At 39.9% G+C, this 25,955-nt stretch overlaps 1 protein-coding gene across 2 annotated transcripts in view; it reads left to right on the top strand.

Moving 5' to 3' along the window:
• The window catches only part of pdia5 (protein disulfide isomerase family A, member 5), a 125,375-nt gene that overhangs the window by 2,016 nt on the left and 97,404 nt on the right, over nucleotides 1-25,955 (top strand). For both annotated transcript variants that reach the window (XM_052026965.1, XM_052026968.1), the window contains exons 2-5: nucleotides 12,539-12,665; nucleotides 14,668-14,755; nucleotides 21,292-21,375; nucleotides 22,999-23,044. In XM_052026965.1, coding sequence (XP_051882925.1) covers nucleotides 12,539-12,665; nucleotides 14,668-14,755; nucleotides 21,292-21,375; nucleotides 22,999-23,044 — 345 coding nt within the window. The remainder of the gene's footprint in view (nucleotides 1-12,538; nucleotides 12,666-14,667; nucleotides 14,756-21,291; nucleotides 21,376-22,998; nucleotides 23,045-25,955) is intronic.

Raw genomic sequence — 25,955 nt, 5'->3', positions numbered from 1 at the left:
AGAATAAACCTAGCCCATCTAATCTCTCCTTATAACCACAGCCCTCTGTTCCAGGCAACATCCTGGTGAATCGATTCTGCACTCTTTCTATTGTCACTACATCTTCCTGTAGTGTGGCAACCAGAACAATACTCTAAGTATGGTCTAACCAATATTTTTGAAACTCATTCCAACTCTTATACTAAGTGCCGTGGTCTACGAAGACAAGCATACCAAATGTCTACATGCGTATCTCCACATTTGACTCAATCTTGTATCAAAAATAAGTAAAAAGATTCACATATCACAATAAGCAGAACATATTGAAAACACTTGACTGATCAGACTGTAGTTGTGATAAGGGAAACAAAATTAGCACTTCAAGACCATAAGTAAAATATTCTGAATGTTAAAGTTGAAATGTGGCAGCTGTCAAGAATTCCAGAAAGCTCTTTTCCTTTCTTTCACATTTTAAGACTTCTTTAAAATGCACTTCTTTGATTAAGCAGTTGGACAACCATCCCAATCTCCTGATGTGGTCCAGTGTCATTTTTGTTTGTTATTCCCACTTAGAGATGCTTTTGCTGTGGTAAGAGTTATATTAATAGAAGTTATTATTTACTTTCTGTACAGAGGTCTGATTTTTTTTAAAATTATTTCATCAATTTTGTTTTAATTTCTCCTTTCGTGAGGTATTTAGGGCATTAGTCTGAATTAGTGTGCTTAAAAATTGTGGTACCTGTTTACAAAAGTTTTTTTTAATTTGCTCCAGTATTATTATTAATTTGCTCATCTATTTTTGAATCCAAATTTCTTCATCACCAGTGATCAACCTGTAAGCAACTTAGTAGCTCATCGTACCCTCGAGAGATCAAGCTCACATCTGGTCTTTTTGACACATAAATTCCATATTCACATTATGCTTCACTGAACTCTGATTCAGAAGTGTCTCCTATTTTTTAATCAGCAAGTAAGTTCTGTGAAGCAGTGCAAAAAGAAAGCTAGACTGAAATCTTATTAAGAAAAGACACTTGTTTGAAACAATCCTGGTGCATTATTCAATGAATTGTTTTACAAAGAACTAGGTACAGTTGTGCACTTTGTTTCAGCACCTGTAATCCAAAGGCCTGTACTGAAAATCCTTCAAATATGAGCTTCAGTTTTACTTTATTATGAAAAATTATTTTTAAAACATTTGAAATAAAAACCTGTATGAGTAAAAGTGCCTGCGCATCTATCAAAAATATCACAAACACTTTGTCACTTCATTTAAGGGTGATTTGGCTTCGAGACTACTCCAGTTCCATGCCACTGAAGCCGTCTCTTAACTGCATTCTGAAGTGACCTAGCTAACCACTCGACTATATCAGGGATAACTAGGTCATAAATACTGCCCCTATGAGCAATATTCACATCCTGATGAAGAAAGAAAAACATTAATAGAATTGTCGACATTTAAATTTCATTTTGTGCTTGGGTGGCAATGAAGAACCTCAGGCTGTTTGGAACTATATCAATAAAAGGCAGTTGCTTTGTTTACAGTATGTAAGTTGGTTATGATACCAGATCACTAATAAAAGTGAAGAGCTCATTACCTTGTTAGTTAGCATGAGAAGCATTTATGCAAAACATGTTGCTCAAACCTTGGTAATCTCCAACCTGATGGCCTCAACATCGATTTCTCTAACTTCTGGTAACCCTTCCTCTCTTCCCACCCCCCGCCCCCCCCCCTTTTGTTTTCCCTTATTTCTGTGGCCCCCTCACCTTTTCTTTTTCCCCTCCCCCACCCTCATGACCTGCCCATCCATTCCCACCTCCTTCCCTTTATTCCATGGTCTACTGTCCTCTCCTACCAGATTCCTCCTCCCTTAGCCCTTTTGCCTCTTCTACCTATCACCTCTCAGCTTCTTGCATCACTCCCTGTCATCTTCCCCCTCCCCCACCCACCTTTCCCCTCCCCCACCTGGACTCCCCATCACTTGCCAGCGTGTGCTCCTCCCCCTCTCCCGACTTTCTTATTCTGGCTTCTGCCCTCTTCCTCTCCGGTCCTGATGGTCTCAATCCGAAACGTCGACTGTTTATTTCCCTCCGTAGATGCTGCCTGACCTGCTGAGTTCCTCCAGCATTTTGTGTGTGTTGCTCCAGATTCCAGCATCTGCAGAATCTCTTGAGTCTTGATCAAACCTAAACCTAGAATTTGTGCCACATGTCAGGCTTGCACTTTCTATTTATGAGAAGCAACCTTGCTGCTGCTTCTTGAAAAGAGACCTTGAAATTGCCAACATAATAAAAAAAAATTCTTGGTAAGTTTCAAGTTTTCAAATACATTACAGCAAATGCATTTGCTCCTCTTGCTAAGTTGGTTTTAGTAATACAGATGAGAGTCCTAACAGTGACATCATCTTGACTCTCCTTGATACTGGTCACATTCAAAGGAAATTATTGGAATGTAAAAGGTAGTGTATTTATAAGATAAGATTTCTTTATTAGTCACATGTACATCGAAACGCACAGTGAAATACATCTTTTTGCGTAGAGTGTTCTAGGGGTAGCCTGCAAGTGTCGCCACGCTTCCGGCGCCAACATAGCCTGCCCACAACTTCCTAACTCGCACATCTTTGGAATGTGGGAGGAAACCAGAGCACCCGGAGGAAACCCACGCAGACTCGAGGAGAACGTACAAACTCCTTACAGACAGTGGCCGGAATTGAACCCAGGTCGTTGGCACTGTAAAGCGTTACACTATATGCTATTTCCAAGTATACTTTCCCATCTGTGGCAAGTTGACTTTACCTGATCTTATATACCTATTCTGGAATTGCTTGGTAGGAAGACTGAGGTCACAGACCCCTTGAGCAAGATGATGAACAGTGTAATTTTGAAATAATTTTGACATTGCACAAAATGTAGCAATTCAGGTTAATAATACAATTTAAATAAACTCAAACTTTTGAGGTTCATTTCAAGGGACAGAATGTATATAAACTTTTAAAAATAAATAGTTTTGGTCTGTATATTGTAAGAAACACGAAAGAAGGTGCAAAAAATGCTTATTGGAATGACATTAGAGTTGAGTGATTACCCTTATCAGGAATGATTAAGCAGGCTGGGGCACCTTTCACTGGAAAAGATAGATGTGAGTTGATAGAGATTGTTAAGATTTGGTAAAGAAAACAAGGAAAGTGGGAGTCTCTCAGTACCTCTCAAAGAACTGGTATCAGTGATGGGTGGAATAGGCTGCTTTGTGCTGTGTGATTTGAAAGAGATCTACATATTGGAGGCAAGGCCTTCTTTAACAAAAACAAGTCAGATCTGTGGACAGAGGAATCGCATGTGCTCTGTTTGTAAGTCTTTTCGTGCAATATCTTTTTGAACCAAATGCAGAACAGGCAAGGCTCTTTTCCCTTGGGGATAAAAAGTCCAATAGATGACCAGGTTGGGATCTTTATCACAAATATGTTTGATAGGTTAGATAAGATGTTTCCATATGGAGGCGAGAATAGAGCTAGGGCCCATAAATATGTAATAAAAGCAGAAAATTCTGGAAATATTCATCAGGTCATGTAGCATCTGTGGAGAAAGAAACAGAGTTAATGTTTCAGGTCATTTGAAACGGCTTTTCATGGGAACTGGGAAAATTTCAAAATGAAACAAGTCTAAAGTTTTAGGCAAAGTGGAGAATTAGGCAAAGTGGAGAATAGAGTAAGTGCAAAAGCAAAGGTCATTGATAAGGTGGAGACCAGGGGAGTGACACAAGTGGGTGGTGTGGTCCTAGTTGAAAGAGGATAGTAAAGAAAAGTTAATAACCAAAGGTATACCTACAGAGGTGTGAAACAGACAACATTTGAAACCAGCAGGAGAGGAAATGGGGAAAAATAATAAAACTGCTGGAAATACAAGATTGAAATGAGGGAATCAGGAAAGAGAGGGTTAACATAAGAGGAACGTTTGACGGCTCTTGGGCTGCACTCTTTGGAGTTCAGAAGAATGAGGGGAGACCTCGTAGAAATATTTCGAATGTTAAAAGGCCTGGACAGAGTAGATGTGGCAAAGTTGTTTTCCATGGTAGGGGAGTCTAGTACAAGAGGGCACGACTTCAGGATTGAAGGGCGCTCATTCAGAACAGAGATGCGGAGAAATTTCTTTAGCCAGAGGGTGGTGAATCTGTGGAATTTGTTGCCACGGGCAGCTGTAGAGGCAAAGTCATTGGGTGTATTTAAGGCAGAGATTGATAGGTATCTGAGTAGCCAGGGCATCAAAGATTATGGTAAGAAGACGGGGGAATGGGACTAAATGGGAGAATGGATCAGCTCATGATAGAATGGCAGAGCAGACTCGATGGGCCGAATGGCCGACTTCTGCTCCTTTGTCTTATGGTCTTATAGAATGGCTAATTAAGTGAAATTTTTCATTTCAGTGTTGAGCCAGAAGTCTGTAATGTACCTAGTCAGAGAGTGAGATTCTGTTTCTCAGACATGCATTGGATTTCATTGGAGCAGCATAAAGGTAGAGAGGACAGCATAGGAGTGCAGTGGAGAGTTAAAATGCTAGTTAAGTGGAAGACCAGGATTATCTTTGCAGGTCAAGTGGAGATGTTCTGCAAATATGAATTCTTTTCCCCCAGGATAGAAGAGATGCACTGAGAGCAGCACGTGCTGTACTTTAAATTGGAAGATGTACAAGTAAATTGCTGCTTCAGCTGGAAAATGTGTTTTGCTCCCTGGACAGCCTAGAAAGGAAGTAAAAGGGTAGATGTTGCATCTCCTGCAATTGTATGGGATGAAAGGTGAATATTGTTGGAACTTGAGATTCAAGAGTGAGTTAGAGCATTCTGGAGGCACTAGTACCATCAGAATGTTAAAAGGATTGAGTGGCACCACTTCCCATTCCTTCCCCTTTCAGCTTGCCAATCTCAGTAATTATGCTTTGAGCATCTGGCATGCCCAAGGATAGAGAATTCCAAAGATTCTCACCTCTCAATGTGAAGAAGAATCTCCTCTTCTAAATGGTTGACCCCTTTTCTGACTGTTTCTTGCATGTGGAGAAGCAACCTTTTAGCATCTATACCGTTCACCTTTCGTTCTTCTGAATTTTAAAGAATAAAGACCTCCCTCACGTAGTCTAGTGATCTATTGTTGTGTTATAAGTTAAGCATCTTTCCTTTGACCAAAATCACTCCAAATTTAGTATCACCAAAGACCTATATTACTATGCATCAAATGAGATGCCAGATAGTCTATTGGATTTATAGGTTAGGATGCTGGGAGCTCCATGCTTTTCAAATAACTTTGAAAGTCTTTTACAGCTACCTCAACAAGCATGGCATTCTTTGGTTGATCTGATTTGAGCCCATCATAATATTTGTCTTATGTCCTATGACGTAGGAGAAGCCTTTCAGCCCATTGTCTAGGCAAGGACTCCCATTAGTCCCACTCTCCTATTTATTTCCCTGCAGCCCATTCATTCTCAGATGCCCATCAACTCCCATCTCCTGCCACCCAGTAATTTACAGTCTGTTTTCAGGATGTGGGATGAACTCGGAGCACACAAGGAAATCCATGTGTTCACAAGGAGAACTGCATTTATTACATTTCAGGATGGATCCATTAGCCCAGATTCATCAGCACTATACCAGAACAAGGGGTTAAATTTATAGGTGCTGGTAGCAAGAATTATGCTTGAACTTTTTTTAATAATCTATGAGTGATATAATTAAGGAAGTTAAAGGATTTTATTAGGTAAATAGAAAAAAAACTGCTAGAAGAAGTCCTCAAAACTTGTCTTAATTAGAGCTGAGCCATTCAGTGGTAATCTTATGAAGCACTTATCGTAAGGGTAATAGAAGTATTTTGCACTCCCAAAAGCTGTTGAATCTTAGGGTCAATTAAAAATATAAAACCTGAGATTGATAGAATTCTGTTAGGCAACCGTATTAAGCAATTATAAAACCACGGCATGTAAATGGAGTTGAGAACAGATCTCTCGTGACCTAATTGGATGTTGAAACAAGCTAGAGGGCTTGAATGGCCACATTACTTTCAATTGCTCATTCAAAAAGTAGCCCCTGGAACAATGCAACGTGTGCGGAACCACAGTATTGTCACATTTCTGCTGTGAATTTGGGCAACCTTCAGACCCAAAGTTGACAGCCAAGTCATCAGTGCTGATGCTTTTAACATTGAAGAGTGGTATTGATAGCAAGCAGTATGTCGTTGGAATTGAGTTGAAGTCCTTCAGGTGCTCAATGCTGAAATTGGCCTGAGCTTTGCTCAGTATTCATCTCTTAAATAGTAATTTAAGTATTCATCTAGGTAATTTAAGTATTCAGGTAATTTAAGTATTCACCTCAAATAGTTTAAAGTTTCTTCTGTGGTCCTGAACATTAAAAAAAAGGTCATAAATTTTCTTTATTAACACATTTCTTCAATCTGGGACAAAAAGCAGCCTCCACAGATGCTGGTCAACCCGCTGAGTTCTTATGGCAGTTTGTTTTTTGCCTTAAATTACAGAACCAGAACCAGAATCGGGTTTATTATCACTGACCTGAAATTTCTTGTCTTGTGGCAGCTGCACAGTGCAAGACATAAAAATTACAACGAGTTACAACAATAAATAAATAGTGCAAAAGAGGCTGTCTCTGGTGGTGAGGGTCCTTAGTGATGGATGCCGCCTTCTTGAGGCACTGCCTCTTGAAGATGTCCTCAGTGGTGGGGAGGGTTATGCCCATGATGGAGTTGGCTGAGTCTACAACCCTCTGCAGCTTCTTTTGATCCTGCACATTGGGGCCTCCCTACCAGTCGGAGATGCAACCAGTCAGAATGCTCTCCACCGTACATCTGTAGAAATTTGCAAGCGTCTTTGGTGACATGCCAAATCTCTTCAAACTCCTAATGAAGTAGAGCCACTGGCATACCTTCTTCATCTTCAGTCTCTTCTTGCCTTCAATCTGAGACATATTCTAGATCTGATAACTTCATTCGTGTGGTTTTATGGGGTGAATTTTCAAAATACTCAGAGGTATTTATGCTAGATTTCTAGTGTGTCTCCAATGCTTCAATTGACTGTCAAAGGTCTATTTTGCATATTTTAACAGTTTTACTCTCACCTTTGTAGCCCGGAAGAAAATTCCTCTTAACGTTTTGACAAGCAAAAATTAAGTGAATGGGTTGTTCACAAAGATTGTGGGTGTGGAAATGATTTTCTGATGGATATATTATTTTTATTCATTCTTTAAAAAGTCTGGATCCTGCATTGTAGTTTTTTTAATGCAATATCAATCTGTAAAGTACTTATGTTTAATTTTGTACGATTCAATATCCACTAAAATTTATTGTCTTGTAGCTACAAAAAGAAAACTTGCAGTTATGCAGCCAGTACTTACAAGGACATTCTTGTATGTTTGTGGTAGCTGTCCCAAGACACATCAATTAATTCATTTGTAAAGCTGCCACATGCTCTGCACAGAACAATTTGTACAAGATGCAACAATAGCCATGAGATCAGATCAGTTAAGGTGTTTTGATGATGGTTGAGGGAAAATTTTGGACAGGATATTGAGAGAGCTACTGGCTCTTTGAATGTCCAATCTAAAAGATGATTGCTGCAGCAGTGTAAGAATCCCTACACTGAAATATTAGCCTAGATTAAGTATACTACCCAGTTTTCTACTGAGCTCTGTGGAGAAATAAACTCCTGGGACTATATGCTAATGTTGAAGCAGATGAAATGATAGAATTGGCTTAACTATTCTTGCACTGGGTAGAAGTGAGGAATTGGCCAGCGTTCCTAATTGCAAAGGCTTTAACATAAAGCAAAAAAAATATTTTTATCTTTGAACATTTATCGTCTTTTTTTTCTGAACATAATACTTAAGGTAAGTCACTGTTTTCTATTTCACATATCCTGGAATACTGAATAGTCAGTTTGATTTTATAACCGAGAGAATTTGAGACAGGCTTAAAATGTGATCACAGTCTTGTAAAATTAAGCTCCAGTTTAACAGTCTTCTGTTCTTGTTTTTCACTCTGCTCAGAAATACCAATGGGTTATGATCTGTACACACAGTAATTGGTTTCAGAGCTGTGCAAACATAAACATCAAAATGCTGCAAAGCCAAAATGAGCGACAATAATTCTTTCTCTATGGTGGAATAATTCTTTTGATGCTCATTAAATTTCTTTGAAAAGTAAGCTACATGATGGTCAATACCATCATAGTCATCCTTCTGTAACAACACAGCTCCCGCAGCTTCATCACTGGCATCTACTGCTAATGAAAATGGCTTTTCAAAGTCAGGTGATTTGAGGCAGGATGGTGACATAAAATGGCTTTCAGTTTCTCAAATGGTTCCTGACAAGACTCTGTCCAAACAAACTTCACTCCCTTCTTCAGAAGATTAGTTAAAGGAAGAGCAATATCAGCAAAATTCTTACAAAACTTGCGATAATATTCAACCATTCCCAGAAATCTTCCAACAGTTCTCGTACCCGTTGGAATGGGAAACTCAGAGATTGCTTGAACTTTTGTCTGAACGGGAGCTAACTTGCCTTGACCTCTATTGTAAGAATCATTGAATCATATAAAATTTATTACACATTTGGTGTTTGCTTGTCACAAAAAGGCTACCCAATAAAATCCCAGCTTCCAGTATGAACACCGGATGTTCAGTTTTGGTCACCCTGCTATAGGAAAGATACCATTAAGCTGGAAAGAGTGCAGAGGAGATTTACAAGGATGTTGTTGGGACTCAAGCAACTGAGTTAAAGAGAGAGGTTGAGCAGGTTGGGACTTTTCATTGGAGCGTAGGAGAATGAGGTGTGACCTTATAGAAGTATATAAAATTATGAGGGACATAGATCGGGTGAATGCACAAAGTCTTTTTCCCAGGGTTGGGGAAGCAATAACTAGAGTGAGAGAGGAGAGATTTAATAGGAACCTGAGGGGCAACTTTTTCACCCAGAGAGTGGTCAGTACATGGAATGAGCTGCCAGAGGAAGTGGTTGAGGCAGTTACATTAACAACATTGAAAAGGTACTTGGACAGGTTACATTGGAGAGGAAAGGTTTAGAGGGATATGGGCCAAACACCCGCAAATGGGACTAACTTAGATGGGAATCTTGGTCGGCATGGAGCAGTTGGGCCTGTTTCTGTGCTGTATGACTCTATTTGGTCTACAGCCCTGCCACCCCAGTTCTTCAAGTACACATTCACATACTTCATGTAAATGGGTTTCTGCTTCTCACACTCTTTCAAGCAGTGTATTCCTGATCTCTCTGGTTGAAAAGATTTTCCCTTTCTGTCCTCGTATTCTTCCATCAATTACTTTAAATCTTTGCTCTCGCTGGTATTTGGCCCCTCAGCTAAGGGAAATAAATCCTTCATATTTAATCAATCTAGCACCTTGTCATTTTATACACCTCAATTATGTCTCCCCTTGGCCTTCATTGCAAAAAACCAACCCCAGCCTAACCAATTTTTCCTCAACTACAATTTTTTTCTGTCTTTGCAACATCCCTGTAATTCTCTGCAACCTCTCTTGTGCAATAACATTTTTGCTATAATGTGGTAGCTAGGATGATATGCAAAAATCTGGATATCTCCTAACTGTGTGTATGGTTTGAGGGTAATCTCCCTGCTTGAGTGCCATCCTTCAGTGAGTAGAGGAATGCATCCTGCATGCCTTTTTTTAACTACCTCATTGACCTACCCTGCTAGTTTTTAAGGATGTGGGCATACGCTCATGTTCCCTCTGTTCTTCCACATCTTTCAGTAGATATACATTTATTGTGTCTCCCCAAACACATTTCCTCCTTTTTCCCTGGGTTGAATTCCATCTTCCTCACTTCTGCCCAAATGAGCAGACAATCGATATCTTCTGTATCCTAATTCTTCCTTCCTCACTGTCAACAGCATTTTGTTTTGTTGCACTTGCATGAAAAACTGATGGGATATTGAATACAGATCAAGTTGTTCAGTCTCTCCAGTATACTTTGTGACTCTTTGTTCAAGACACGTTGAAATTGGCTCCATGCACCTTGGGCAATTGACAAGTTGTGAATGGCTGTTAACCAAATGCAATTATGCAAGATTTCAGCGTGGGATAGCTTTGATTTCAGTATGTTTTTCCAAAGGCTTTGAAAAATCTATTTCTGCCTTTGAGTAAGCCGGCAATCAGACTACAGAAATATTTGAGGTAAATCTATGTCTCCCTCCTAGCATCTGAAGAAAAGAACAATCTTTTTCAAGGCCCAAAGTTGTGATTCAGTTAGCATGGCAGAAGTTTATTTGTTTAGAATTTGAGAAACAGTTTGGGAAAAATAAAGTTTTCCTTGTAATGAATGTTGCTCATTTGCCTGTTAATTGCCAAAGAAATGTATCTGTTGGGGCTAAATCTTATGACGTGTATTCATCCATCAGCAAGATAAGGCACAGTATATTTTCAAAAAGTTAGGACACAGTCACACTGGCTCTCTATTCAACCCTACTTGAATATAGGGTAGGTTAAAAACATTCCAGTTCATTGGGAGGATGCTTCCAGCCTTGTAATGTTTCATGAATCCACACCTACCTCAGTTCATCTGGTGCTGAAGCTGTCATACAAGTGTTTGTTACGTTAAGACGTGACTAATCAAGTGACTTCTTGACAGCATCACATCTTCCATCCCTCGTAAAGATGACTTTGCCAAATCTCTGCTGCTTGAAACCTAACCCAACTCGCAGTGACTTGTATCCTTGTATTACGGCAGCTCAGTTAGTGGAAGTTTGCCCTTATGGAATTCACACGTCGCTACCAAAAAATTTGAGATACGAGATAAGAATTTGCTCTTATGGAATTTATGTGAGAAAAATAACTGAATAAACACTAAATGTGAAAGAAACAACAGATTTTGTCAATTTTTGTCAGGGATTCACATTATGGATAATCATGATTTCATAAGAATGAAAGGGAATCTTGTAGAAACATATAAAATTATGAAATAAGATAGAGGCAGGAGAGTTGTTTCCACTCAAACTAGGGAACATAGCCCCAAGATTTGGGGCAGTAGATTTAGGACAGAGATGAAGGGAAACTGTTTCTCCCAGAGAATAGTGAATATGTGGAATTCTCTGCCCAAGGAAGCATTAGATTTTTGCATAGCAGGGGAATTAAGGGTTATGGGGAAAAGGCAGGTAAGTGAAGCTAAGTCCACGGCCAGATCAGCCATGTTCTTGTTGAATGGTAGAGCAGGCTTGACGGACCGGATGGCTTAGTCCTGCTTCTATTTCTTATGATACAGGTGGTTTGATGCACCCTCCATAACATGGGGGTGTACTGTACCTTCACCCATGTGCTTGTTCATCTACCAAAGCTCCCAATCCAGCAAAGCCTTGGTTTTAAAATTCTCAAATCCCTTCATTGTCTTACTTCTTAGCCATGAAGCCCTTCTACTTTTCCAAATCTTGACAGTCCATTACTATCCTTATGATCACCCCTGATCTGAATAGGTCATTTGTGACTGGACTTTAAGCAGCTTAGACTCTGTCTGGAATTCCCTCCCTAAAACTTTTTTTTTCATCCTTTTAGCAAATTGTCTGAATACCCCGTGGTTTCTTTTTTATTAAGTCCCTCTTAAGTTGGACCCCAAAGCCTTTCCATAATTAAGTCCCTCTTAAGTTGGACCCCAAAGCCTTTCCATAATTTCATTGGCCCACATCAAATGTGCGATGGAGTACCTTGCATTTACCTGGATAAGTGTGCCTCTAATAAAGTGTAGGTTTGCCACCAACCAGTATAAAGCAGCCTACATGACTTAAGCATTCACTTCTTCGATCACTGATGCATAGTATCTGCAGTATGCACTGTCTACAAAACAGCAATGTCTTTCTGACAATGCCTCCCAAGCCGCAACCTCTACCACTAAGAAGGATGAGGGCAGTAAGTAAAAGAAAACACCATCCCCTCCAAGTTGCTCACCATCCAGATTTGGAAATGGATTGCCATTCCTTCATTGTCACAAGTTCTAAATCCTGGAGCTCCCTACCCCCAGCATATTACATGAGTTCCTTCTTGAGAGCAGTTAGGGATGAGAAATGTTGGTCTTCCTAGCGACACTCAAATATTGAAAGAATAAATTAAAAACTCACTGTGGGGCATTTTGTTGCATTAAAGACACTAGATAAATGCAAATTGTTAATCATGCAAGGTCACTTACAGGAGTGATCATTAAGTTGAGTGTCTATTTACAAATTCTCAATTTTGAAGGAGCCCCACATATTAACTTTAAAAACCAATTTCACTTTGTGTAACCTTCATATCTGATTTCTGAGAGCTGTTCTTAATTGTTCTTTGACAGCACAATGATTTCTTCAGCAGTGGAGATTAGCTCCATGGCTTGACTTCTGATTATTAAACAAAAGCAGCTATTTCAGATAAAATTGTTGGGAGAATGACAAGGATCTATTTCTGATTAACATCTGAAAATCTGCTGATGGTAAGGCTATGGGAAATCAATGGAACCATTACTCTCTCTGTGGACTTCTTGTTCTGGCTGGCTAATTTGCCTGCTTTCCTCTCCCCAAGGCGCTGTTGTCCATGTGCCTCAGGGCAGCCAAAGTATCTCCACTGATTGAAAAAATTGATGACCAAAAAGTGCTGAAGAAGCTTACACGAACAAGAAACAATGTATTGATCCTGTACTCCAAATCAGGTGAGAAGATTCTACATTCAGTTCAATACATCGACTTTGTAAGTCCTATTTTGAAAGTCATGTTCAAAGTTGCATGCTGTGTGCTGTCTTGTCTACATGCTGTTCCTCTGTGACATCATCTGAAAACATTAGCCTCAAATTACGTGTCATGTTTCCATTCACTGATTCCACTCAGCCTTACCTCACTGCTTTTCAATCCCTCACACTCTCTATCATTACTGAATTATCATACAGGTTAGTTGACTTATTATACTGGCTGGGGCAGAAATATTCTCTTATTACATACAAGGAAGACCATTGACTTCGATCCCTACCACACACTACATTCCCTAGCCACCAATTCCATCCCTCTCCCCAGCATCAGGTGTAAATGCTATTCAGACCTCACCAAAACTTGGCTGCCTCTATCCTGGATTGGAGAAAAGCCAGTTGTAAATGAATCTTTTTGATGTGGCGATTTCATACCCGTGTTATGTTCCAATGAGATCGTCCTCCGCATATCATACTTAAATTGACTGGGTTTTCTAGGGAAATGGCCTCTCTTGGCTTGTTGGAGCAGCAAATATTCCTGCCTGGAAGCCTGTCTTTAAAGAAAGAATCATAATAGTGAGTTGAGGCTATCAGATTATTATAAAAGTCCAGCTGGTTCCCTGATACCCTCTGATATCCATTCCAAAGCCCTGCAAAGAAAAAAATGCACCAGTTCAGTGCAACCTTGGGTGGACAATAAATGCCAATTCTGCTGGTGTTTCTCATTCCCAGATAACATACTTTAAAACATTCATAGAGTCAAGCACCACAGAAATAGGCCCTTTGGCCCAATTTGTTTGTGCCAACCAAGATGCCCATGTAAATTAGTCCCATTTGTCCAAATTTGACCCATATCTCTCTAAACTTTTCCAACTGACAAATTATGATCTAATGTGTGACATTAGTATAGCATTCTGATTATAACAAGGTGTGGTTTGAGTCACTTTATTCTTGGAAGCTATGCAGGTGTTGAAAGATAAAATTGTTGAACTGTGCGAGGAAATTTGAGTGCAGTGAAATGGCATTGTCTTAAAAGTATTAAATGGAACATTGTTTTCCATAAGCAACAATCCAGCATCTTCATGGGATCACATTACTGTTTTTTTCCATAGGGCAGGTCATTACTGTCACCCAGGTATGCTGTTGGGGTGGAGAAAATTGGTGAAGGAGGAAAGCAGTAATACGGAGGGACAGTAGGGGTAAATTTGTCCTTTAGTCTCTCAAATAAGTGTCCATTCTTTTGTGAGCCCAGAGACAGATGCAGGCAAACAGCTCTTAAAAAAATTTGTGTGCAATTATGTCCTTTTTTAACATGCATTTCTGGGATTTAATACCTATCTTTAATCATGGTTAAAGTTACTGTGGAGTTGCATTCTTGAATTGTTCTCATGGTGTTCCCAGTTTAATTCCAAGATCATCATAGAATGACAACATTTTTCCAAGTCAGAATTGGAGGGATGGCAGTTGTGTGCATCTGCTATCTTGCTGTCATGTGATAACTTTATATGCATGTGTGCCCGGATCAATTTACTCCTTCTCCAGAGTTACTGAACCCAATGCTCTCCCAAATGATTCACCGGCTCCACACAGGAAACCATTACGCAAGTGGTGTTACTTGTTCTCAGAATTACAATGCTATTTGGTAAAAGGAAATGCAAATCAAAAATTGTGGAAGAATTCGGTTTAAAAAAAATACAGAAGTAGTATTCTAAACATTTAATGCAATTATTATTTAATAAAAAATAATTACCGGATGGTTTGGTGCCCAGTTGTGCGGCAAAATGATTTTTTCCTTCCTTCCTCCCATTTTCTTCCCTATCATTCCCAATATTGTACTCAGCCATTTCTGCACGTGAGCAGTGGAGGTGCTTAGATTTTCTGTTGACCGAGCAGTAACCTTTGTGGCAGCACAGCACAGTAGCGATAAGGAATGCTTAATAACACCCATGTTTGCTTTCTCATTGTATGATAGCTGCTGCTGCTGAACGACCACTTAAGCTGCTCTCTGACGTGGCAGAAGCAGTGAAAGGGCAGGGCACCATTGCCTGGGTAGATTGTGGGTAAGTAATTGTTTAACAATAAACAAGAAATTGATAACGGCCATATTAGTCACCATGCAAACTTATTTTTGATTTAACCCATTGCTCTCATCCTTGCCCTCAATCTTGTGGTAAAACATCTTTGCCATGTATTGGTTTATCATTGTCACTTGTACCGAGGTACAGTGAAAAACTTGTCTTGCATACCGATCGTACAGATCAATTCATTACACAGTGCATTGAGGTAGTACAGGGTAAAAACAACAACAATACAGAGTAAAGTGTCACAGCTACAGAGGAAGTGCAGTGCAGGTAGACAATAAGGTGCAAGGTCACAACAAGGTAGATTGTGAGGTCCATCTCATCATATAAGGGAACCATTCAATAGTCTTATCACCATGGGATAGAATCTGTCCTTGAGCCTGGTGGTACATGCCCTCAGGCTCCTGTATCTCTGCCTGATGGGAGAGGGGAGAAGAGAGAATGACCTGAGTGGGTGGGGTCTTTGATTATGTTGGCTGCTTCACCAAGGCAGTGAGAGGTATAGACAGCATCCATGGAGGGGAAGCTGGTGTCCGTGATGTGCTGGGCTGTGTCCACAACTCTCTGCAGTTTCTTGCGATCCCGGGCAGAGCAGTTACCAGATAGGATGCTGTCTATGGTGTATCCAAAAACATTGTCAATTCTCAGTACTCATTAAAGCAAGATTCCTTCAATTGATTGAGTGTGCTTTTATGTTAATAGGAAGAGACATTTCAACTTCTCAAATCTTTGATAATATTCAGTGCAGTCGTGAACAGTCTGTTCCTCTGTAACATTTACCAACCTTGTCTCCATATACCGGATTCTTCTATTTAATAAATATCTAGCATCCCCACTGCTGACAATTCCAATTATCCTAACATTCACAACCCTTTAGAATAGAAAGTTTGTGTCCTGACATTGCTTTTTTATTTTTCTTCCAAATACTTTTGTCTTAATTTTCAGATTATAACAACTTTATTTATGTAACATATATAAGACTGAAGGATGCTGGAAATAGCAGTTAACATTCAAGGCTGATGTCCTTTCCTTTATATCACACCTTGTAGCTCAGTAGCGTGTCCCAAGGTGAGCTATTCCCTTTGTTTTTAATTTCTGTTTCCTTTCACTGATCCCCATCCCCCAGATTGTGACAGTAGAAGGATGCCATTTAATCCTTCAAATGTATGCTGATTCCTGCAAGAACAATGGTATTAGTCCAATTCCTCTGTTGTTTCCTGTCACCCTGCAGTTTTCCTTACCTTACAGGGTACTTAATCCCCTTTGAAAGCCACAAATGAATTTGTCTCCATCACCAAGGCATTCTAAATGTTAACAGTTTGCTGCGCAAAAATTTATTTACTCATGTCACCTTTGTTACTTTTGCCAAACACCTTAAAATCGACTGTGCTTCTCAACCTTTCCCCCAATAGGCAATTTTCCCTCTATTTCTCTATCAAGCCTCCCCTCCCTCTGTTTTGCAACCTTCTCTACTCTGACCACAGTCCTAGCTCTTGAGCCTTCATATAGATTTTCAGAATGTACATAGAACAGTGCAGCACAGGAACAGGCCCTTCGGCCCATGATGTCTGTGCTGATCATGATGCCATTGCAAACTAATCCTTTCTGCCTATTCATTGTCTATATCCCTCCATTCCCTGCCTATTCTTGTGCCTGTCTAAATGCCCCGTAAACATTGTCATTGTATCTGCTTCCATCACTTTCCCTGGCAACACATGCCAGGCACCTAACACTCTCCGTGTAAAAAAAACTTGCCTCGTAAATCTCCTTTAAACTTTCCTCTCTCACATTACAGCTATGTTGTCTAATATTTGATATTTCCACTCTGGGAATATATTTCCTTCTCTGTTCCTACACCCTGTAACACAGGTCTGTCATCCCTAAAGCCAATCTACTAAAATGTTTTCTTCACCGGCACCAAGTTGAGAAATTAATAAGTATTGTTCTCCAAAGAGAGTTTTGTGAAGCATAAAGTAAATGCACAGATTTACAGAAACAAGAGGTAATTAGGAAAACAGCATGATGACATTTATTGCTAGCAAGTTGGAGAACACAGTACGGAATTCTAGCTGCAATTGCACAGCGCTTTGGTGAGGAAATGCCGAAGTACTGTGTGCAGATTCAATCCTCATTGACAAGGAAAAATAAGCTTGCCTTAAACTGTGTATCTTAGATAAAGATTTAGAGCCTCTGCATAAAGAAAGTTTCCCTCAGTATATTCTTGGGATGAGGATGAAGTCCAGTAAGGGAAGTGGAGGTAGATTAGTGTCTTAATCGAGTTCATAAGAATAAGAATTGGTCTCAATGAGACTTATGATATTTTTGGAAGAATATTTAATGTAGATGATGAGGCTGCTGCTTCTAACTGTATGGTAGAACTAGAGGTCATAATATTAGGATAATTTATGACTAAGTTGAGGAAGACAATGCAAAAGCTCTAAATCTTTGGAGTTTCCTGTCCTAGAGGGATGTGGATGCTCAATCTTTGAGTGCATTCAGTCCCGGAATTATTAACTTTTTGGATGCTAAGAAATTAGGTGGAAAGGTGGATGTGGTAATCAGCTGAAATCACATGAATTGCAGAGCAGATCTTAAAGGGCTACATTACATGCTCTTACCTTATTTCATATTCTTCAGGATGATAATAAACCAGATGTTTCATGAGAACTATTATAAGCTCTTGTTTTTCATACAGTTAACCAATTTTAACTTCCTCATCTGACTTGATGTTATTTCAGTTTGACTATGGGTGATTAGACTAGGATTCTCAATTGCTATTAATATACCACTGTGCTACCGTACCTAAATAATTGCCCAGAGTCTTTTTCAGGCCTGATTCTACAGAGGTTTACTATATCCTTTGTCCTGATTTGAGTGCCAAATGAATGCAATGCATTTAAATTATTTAATGTTGGAGATTTTGTTATCTTTCTGATACAAGGAATAAGAAAGAAAAGGGTATAAAGGGTAACTAAGAAGAAACTATTTCTACTGGCAGGTTTGATTGGTGCCCATAGGACACTGATTTAAAATAATTGGCTGAGAAAACAGGAGATGAGAATATTCTTAACCGGTTACAGTCTGGAATCCCAGTCTGCAAAGGTGGTGGAGGCAGGTTCAGAAATAACTTTCAAAAGGAGATGCATGAATACTTGGGGAAGAAAATCTGCCAGTTTAAGGGGAAATAGGGAGGGAATTGGACTGGACTAATTGGATAGCTCTTTCAAAAACCCCGGTACAGGCACAATGTCCTGAATGCCTTCTGTGCTGGATGATTCGCTGCTGGAATTCTGAAACCTAGAAAGAAAGTACTTAAAATGACAGATCATTCAGCATCTGCAGGGTTTTTGTTTCAGGAATGGATTCTTTTGTCAGATCTGGAAGGTAGCCCAGATAAACAGTTTTAAAAGGGAACAGAACAAAAGGAAATCGGGCAGAATATGTGAATATGCATGTGCACAACGAAATGGTATGACCTGAAAAGTACTTGGGAGGTAGATGAGGGGAGGAAATTATGGACATGTTTAAGAGCAAGCTGATACACTGGAACAGTAAAGAAATCTATTTGCATATCTTTTACATCCTACTCAGGATGTACCAAAGTTCTTTACAATCAGTGAAGTACTTTTGAAGTGCATTTTTTGTTGCAGTATAGAAACACAGCAGCCAGTTTGTGCAGACCAAGTTGGCAAAGGCTGCCATGTGACAGTGACCAGGTAATTTTATTTTAGTGATGATATTTGAGAGAACTGCCCTGCTCTGTTACATTCACCTGAGAGAGCAGATTGAGTCTCGCTCAAATCTCCTGCCCAGAGTATGGCACCTCTGACATTGCAGCACTGCTAAGGGCACTGGAGTGTTAAGTGTTAGGGAATCCCTGATTCTTGCTTCTAGCTGCTATTCATTAGCCTCCGCTCTAAAAGCACAGATCGACATTGAGTGAGGCACTGATATGTTGGCATGAAAGCTATTGACAGTTTGATAGTCAGCCAACAGTAACTACATACAATCAATGCTAAATAATGGTAACCTCAATGAGATATCAGCATCAGTGGAAAAAAAATCACAGCAAAGATTCAACATGCAGGTGTTGTTTTTTGTGGTGGGAGGGTCAGGGATAATAATGTTCCATGGTTGTATTTTAAGCCTGTACAGAGGATAATTTCTTCTCTTTATACAACACAGCAGGGAATAGTACTTAATTTGTCATGCAAATTGGTTCTTTTGTTTAGCACTCATCTTTATGCCAAAGTCATTAATATTTTAACCAAGTAATTCTTGAACTGAAAGAATAAATATTGGCAGGATGGTTGACTATGGACAGAACTCAACAGAGGACAGTACACTATGATTAGGAAAGGATATTGGACATTTTATTCCCTGTCTTTTGGGCCATGTACCGTAAAGTAATTTGATGTTCCTTTGTTGTCACTATGACTAAGTCAGCATTCATCGGGGATTGAACTCCATGTATATGTATTTCAGTATCTCTTTGGGTAGCATGTTTAGGATCTGACGTAGACATTTGGCTCTTCAAATGTCTAGCTTGTTAGCAACCATTCATCCTAATTTTCTACCCACCTTTCTATCCCTTAATAACACTGTTTCTTAAGTAAGTATAGTTTTCCTGTTCAAAACATCAGTTGGCTGCACTTGAGTTTCAAAGGCAATGTGTGCAATTTGCAAGACAATATCCCTGTGTTCAGGTTTTTCAGAAGAAAAGACATTCATAACTGCACTCTGAATTCCACAGGGCTTCAGTGGTTTATTCCATTGCTTATGGTCCTGATAACAATTCTGTTAGGAATTATAAAGTCCTGATTCAAGGTTATAAAATTATGAGAGGCATAGGGTAGACAGTCAGAATCTTTTCCCAGGGTAGAAATGTCAAGTGGACGTGGAGAGGATGTTTCCAGTAGTGGGAGAGTTTAAGGACCAGAAGGCACAGCATCAGAATAGAAGGGTGTCCCTTTAGAACAGAGATGAGGAGGAATTTCTTTCGCCAGAGGGTTGTGAATCTGTGGAATTCATTGCCACAGACAGCTGTGGAGGCCATGTTATTGGGCATATTTAAAGCGGAGGTTGATAGGTTCTTGATTAGTAAGGCCATCCAAGGTTACGGGAGAAGGCAGGAGAATGGAGTTGAGAGGGAAAAATAAATCAGCCATGATCAACTGGCGGAGCAGACTCGATGGGCTGAATGGCCTAACTCTGCTCCAATGTCTTATGGTACTTATACTAGAGGACATGCATTTAAGGTGAGAGAGGGAAAGTTTTTTTCACACAGAAAGTGTTAGGTGCTTGGAACAGGCTGCCAAGGGTAGTGATAGAAACAGATCTGATAGTGGCATTTAAGAGGCTGTTAGATAGAGACATGAATGTGCAGGGAATGGAGGAATATGGCTCACTTACAGGCAGAAGAGATCTAGTTTACTTCAGTATCATGTTCGGCGCAGACATCGTGGACCAAAGGGCCTGTTCCTGTGCTGTACTGTTCTACTTCCTATGTCCACACAAACCTCCTCTTTTAACTGAACCTGAAGCTTGTGTCTGTCATGAACAGTTAAATAGAATGGGGTTCTTTTCCCTAGAACTGGGTAGATTGAGGTATTAAGTTATTAAGGATATGGGGTCATTGCAAGAAAATGGCACTGAGGTAAAAGATCAGCCACAATCTTATTGAATGGTCTAATGGCCTACACCTGCTATTTCTCATGCTCTTGTATCTTGAATTATGAAAGAGTGTTGTTTGAGGAGGTGTAGAAAGAATAATTTCACCAGGCAAAACCAGAACTGATCCTATTAATAAAAGATAATCAATAAATTCAATAAAGAATTTAGGAGCAACCACTAACCTGAGAATGGATAGAATGTGGAATTGGAATTCACTGTCTATCTCAAAGACTAGTTAAGAAAAATAGCATAAGTGCATTTAACAGGGATATAGGCATGCATGTGAGGGCTGATGACGGATATTTGAATGGGCTTAAATGAAAATGTGTGGGAGGAGGATCATGAGGAACGTGGTACTGTTAGGATGACTGGCCTGGTCCTGTGCTGTGAATAGACTTGGCAAAAATTTTAAGTATTTGCAAATTGTGATATCAGAGCATTGTGTTGTTTCTCAGGAATGGAAAAAAAAGGCTGTAGTAATGTACAGTTGAAAATTGTATCTCCATTGAATGAGCTGGCAAGTAACCACGGCCAAATTGTTTCTCATAGATTGAACAGCTTGCATATCAGTGTTTTACAATTCCTGCACTTGATTACCAGGAAAATGCTGATTGTCTTGCTTTCAATATGACCAAATGCTTGCCAAGATATTTGCGAATGCCACTTGCTGGTGACCTGGGATGCATTAAGCCCCGATATCAGTTTAATCTGTGGTGATGTACGAGGTTCCTACCAGACAACTTCTGGAGTCCTTATGAATGGAGGAATTCTAATTGTTGCATGTGCAGAGCCTAAAGAACAATTTCCATTTGCAGTCATCTCACACTGCTGTCTTCTTACAGGAACAGCGAAAGCAGAAAGTTGTGCAAGAAGGTGAAGGTGGATCCAGCTTCAAAGAAAAACGGTGTTGAATTGTTGCATTACAAGTAAGCATGATGAAAGCTATTAAGGACTGAGGTCTAGGATTTTCCTTAGCGGCTTGGTTACTATTGCACACAGTTTTCTTCCCCAGGCCACAGATCAGAATGAGAGCAGCAGATGGACTGCTGCACGAATTCTGCAGGTGTTGTTCTGAAACTAGCTGCTGGTTTACAGTTGCTGCTTCTGCTTTCTGCTTCTCCCACCACCTTCCCTGTGTGGGACTTCCCTTGCATCAGCACGACTCTTTGAGATTGTAACCTGCTGTGCTGCTGAGATTCAACACATTTTCCTTTCAAAGATTGTTCTCCCTGCCTTCCCTCTGCTTTATGAAGGTGCCAGCATGAGTGCGGTTCTTGAGTAGTAGCAGCCTGAAGGGAAGGGAAAGATCTTACACTTCTGTGTGCATTCATGGTCCCTAATTGCTTTACAACCAATGTACTTTGTAAATCTAGTCACGGTTCAAACAGAGGGATCATAGCAGCCAATTTGTGTATAGATCCCATAAGCAACAATGAATAAAATAACAAAATTACCCAGTTTGAGGTTAGCTGAGGGATAAATGTTGACTAGGAGACTGAGATACAGTACTTACATGGTCCTGATTAGCAATACTATCTCTTTATTTCAAATTAACTCCTAGTTTAATTAAATTTAAATTCCCCTACTTCCAAGATGAGACTTAATGATCTTATGAAGGTGACCTTACAGAGGTTTATAAAATCATGAGAGGCACAGATAAGGTGAATGGTCACAGTCTTTATTCCAGGGTAGGGGAATCTAAAACTAGAAGGCATAGGTTTAAGTTGAGAGGAGGGCCATTTAAAGGGGATTTGAGGGGCAGATCTTTGACACAGAGGGTGGTGGGTGTATGGGACGAGCTGCCAGAGAAAGTGGTAGAGATGGGTAAAATTATAATGTTTAAAAGACAAGTACATGGGTAGTAAAGGTTTAGAGGGATACGGACCAAACTCAGTCAAATGGGACTAGCTCAGGTAGGCAACTTGGTCGGCATCAATAAGTTGGGCTGAAGGGACTGTTTCCATGCTGTCTAATTCTATGCTGATGAGATTTCAGTGTATTTCTTCAGGTCAATAGGCTAGATTTGGATTTGGTATTGATTTATTGTTGTCACATGTACTGAGGTACAGTGAAAGATTTTGTTTCACATGCCATCTATACACATCATTTCAATACAACAGTGCAGAGGTAGTACAAGGGGAAACGATAACAGAATGCAGAATAAAGTGTTACTGGTAACTTAAACACAATGCTACTGTACCCTGACTTCAATACGTATGAAGTAGCAATAGGGTTGTGACTCAATAAATCAGGCTGGGGTCATCCAAAGTTTTTTCCTGTACCCAAGATCAGAATTGCAGGGTTCACAGTAATGCCTTTGCTGCCAATCCAACTGATACCGGCATCATGGTACTTTTACCAGAAATTAGTTGCAACAAAATCCAGGCTACCTGGTCACACTAGTTGTTGAATCACTTCATACCAGTTCTCTGTCAGCTTGACAAGGGCAGTGGAGGAGGTATTGAGTTTATTAATGCTTGAAGTGCATTTTGTGGGTGAGTATGTCCATTTACTAAATTAACTGACATCTGTTTGCATTTGGGTTTCAGGGATGGTGCTTTCCACGTTGAATATGAAAGACCTGAAACATTCAAGGTAATAAGCGCTTGCGCCAAATCTTCATGGTCAACTGAATGCCCATGGTTTCTATATGATTGATTAAACATTGCATTGTAATTTTTGTTGCATTGTTTCTAGCTTGAGGAGATTGTAGCTAAGAGAGATTGAAACTCGAGTTCTTATTCTATATCAATGATTTGGATGAGAATGTACAAGGCATGGTTAGTAATTTTGCAGCTGACACTAAAATATGTGGTATAGTGGACAATGAAAGAAAGTTATCAAAAATTACAGGGCTGTCTTGATCAGCTGAGAAAGTGGGCCGAGGAATGGCAAATGGAGTTTAATTCGGATAAGTGCGAGGTGTTGCATTTTGGAAAGTCAAATCCAGGTAGGACTTTCACAGTGAACAGCAGGGCCCTGGCGAGTGTTGTAGAACAGAGGGACCTTGGAGTACAAATACATGATTCCCTGAAAATGGAGTCACAGGTAGACAGGGTGGTGAAGAAGACTTTTGGCACGCTGGCCTTCATAAGCCAGGGCATTGAGTATAAAAGTTAGGAGGTCATGTTGTGGTTGGGCCACACTTGGAGTATTGTGTTCAGTTTTGGTCACCCTGCTATAGGAAAGATGTTATTAAACTGGAAAGAGTGTAGAAAAGATTTACCACGATGCTGCCAGGACTTGAGAGAGTGAGTTATAGGGAGAGGTTGGATAGGCTAGGAGACTGAGAGGTGATCTTATAGAGGTGTATAAAGTCATGAGGGGCATAGTTGGGGTGAATCCACTCAGTGCTTTTCCAAGAGTTGGGGTATCAAGAACTAGAGAGCATAGGTTTAAGGTGAGAGGGGAAAGATTTAAGAGGAACAAGAATGGCAACTTTTACATTAAGGGTGTCACCTATGTGAAATGAGCTGCCAGAGGAAGTGGTTGAGGCAGGTACAACAACAACTTTTAAAAGACAGCTGGACAGGTACATGAATTGGAAATGTTTAGAAGGTTATGGGCCAAACGCTGGCAAATGGGACTAGCTTAGATGAGGCACCTTGGTCGGCATGGACCAATTGGGCTGAAGGGCCTGTTTGTGTGCTGTATGACTATGACTCTATTAGCTTCTCTTGTTATTAGTAAGTTAATTCAATTTGGTTTTGTGCTTCAATCTATGGTCCTGCATATGCCATTTTCATTCCAGTAAAGGCATAATAGAGTAGCATTGTGGCCAAGAGGTTTCTTTGACCATGCTTCTTGGCACAGCTGACCATGTGAACAGTCTGCTTTGTAGACCACAGGCATACAAGATATACTCATGAACATCTCTTTTCTTCGCTAATCCAATAACGCAGTCTTTAGCTGAGGACAGGATAATAAATCCCTTGGCTGATGTTTCCCCTCTAATGAGATGAAAGCCGCACAAGGCATGCACTGTACCCACTACATGGAAATGTTGTGCAATCTCTCTTCATTTGTAGATGTTTGCATCCTCGTGTCTCGGTGACTGATCCATTCTTTGTGAGTCTACAACAGTAGACTTAGGCAACTATTCAGCTCTGATTGAGCTGCCTCTGAGCCTGTTCCCTGGCATCCATGGAAGGAATCTCTGGATAGAAAAAAGAAAGCAGATTAAGTTTTTTTTTCTTGCCTGACTCCTCTGCAACTGTGGCTCATAGAAGCCAGTTACTGTGTAGGCTAAGATCAGCTAATTGTAATATTTTGCCTCTTCTGTGCAACAGGAATATTCCAAAAGCTACAAAGGAGATCCAATCAAGGCAGAGTTAGTACAACTTTCCTTACTGAAGTAAGGAAACTTCTATATGAGAGGATATTATAAGGTGTTTGATGCAAGGATCTGAAGCCAGGACATGTTAAAACTACATCCCATTTTGTTGTTGAAGAGGTTAAGTCACAGTTCATCTAAGCAAGCATTTTGGTTGACCTGACATTTTATTTGGATGCTTACGCAGGGTGTATAATTTCCACGGCAATAATGGCTCATAGAGCCTTGAGAGCTGAGTTTACAAATTATGTGAGGGAGAGAGACAGAGACCCTTTAAAGTTTTTTCAAATAACACAAATTTAATCCATCCAAAATCCCTATTCCCTCTCTTGTCCCCTCCTCCCTCTCCCTAAACAGATAATATCTGATAATTTGAAAAAAATAATTTATAAAGTTGCAGTAATGGTAAATTTTTTTTTGTGCTGTTCACTCTGAGTAGCTCCCTGACATTGATCTTTCAGCAGTTGAGATCTGCGAAATTCCTTCCTACCTCCCTAACTAATCTTCTGGAGTTATTTTAAAAAACTGTTTACAATATTTACATGGAATTCGATGAATTAGATGGATGATACTCCTGGAAAGCCCTTTGGGTCCAGGTTGGTATGAATGGTTGACTTGAGCCTCATCCCATGCTTCTCTAACTCTCTCAGCATGTTCCTCTGTTCTGTTCCCCCTCATCTGTACTACTCCATAAGGTCTCTGTTCTCAACTTTCTCTCGATGAAGAATTCTTCTCTGAATTCCCTATTTGATCTCTTGCTGACTCACTTATATTATTTGTCTCTAGTCTTCAATATTTTTACAAATGGAAACATTTACATACTCTTGACTTTCATTAGGGGAACATTAGGGGGAACTTCTTCACTCAAAGAGTGGTGGGAGTGTGGAATGGGCTGCCGTCTGATGTAGTAAATGCGAGTTCACTCTTAAGTTTTAAGAATAAATTGGATAGATACATGGACACGAGAGGTCTGGAGGGTTATGGACTGGGTGCAGGTTAATGGGACTAGTGGAATAAAGTTTTGGCACAGACCAGAAGGGCCGAATGGCCTGTTTTCTGTTCTGTAGTGTTCTATGGTTCTATGCACAAATACTTCACACAATTCTAATGACCCATATTAGACCATCCTTTAGTCTTTTTATCTAGAAAAGAGAGCATTTTAAACAAGAATAA

Source organism: Pristis pectinata, chromosome 1 (genome assembly GCF_009764475.1).
Source record: "Pristis pectinata isolate sPriPec2 chromosome 1, sPriPec2.1.pri, whole genome shotgun sequence".
In the NCBI taxonomy this organism is placed as follows: Eukaryota; Metazoa; Chordata; class Chondrichthyes; order Rhinopristiformes; family Pristidae; genus Pristis; species Pristis pectinata.
The sequence above is the reverse complement of the archived record's forward strand: the minus strand, read 5'-3'. Positions and strand labels throughout refer to the sequence as shown.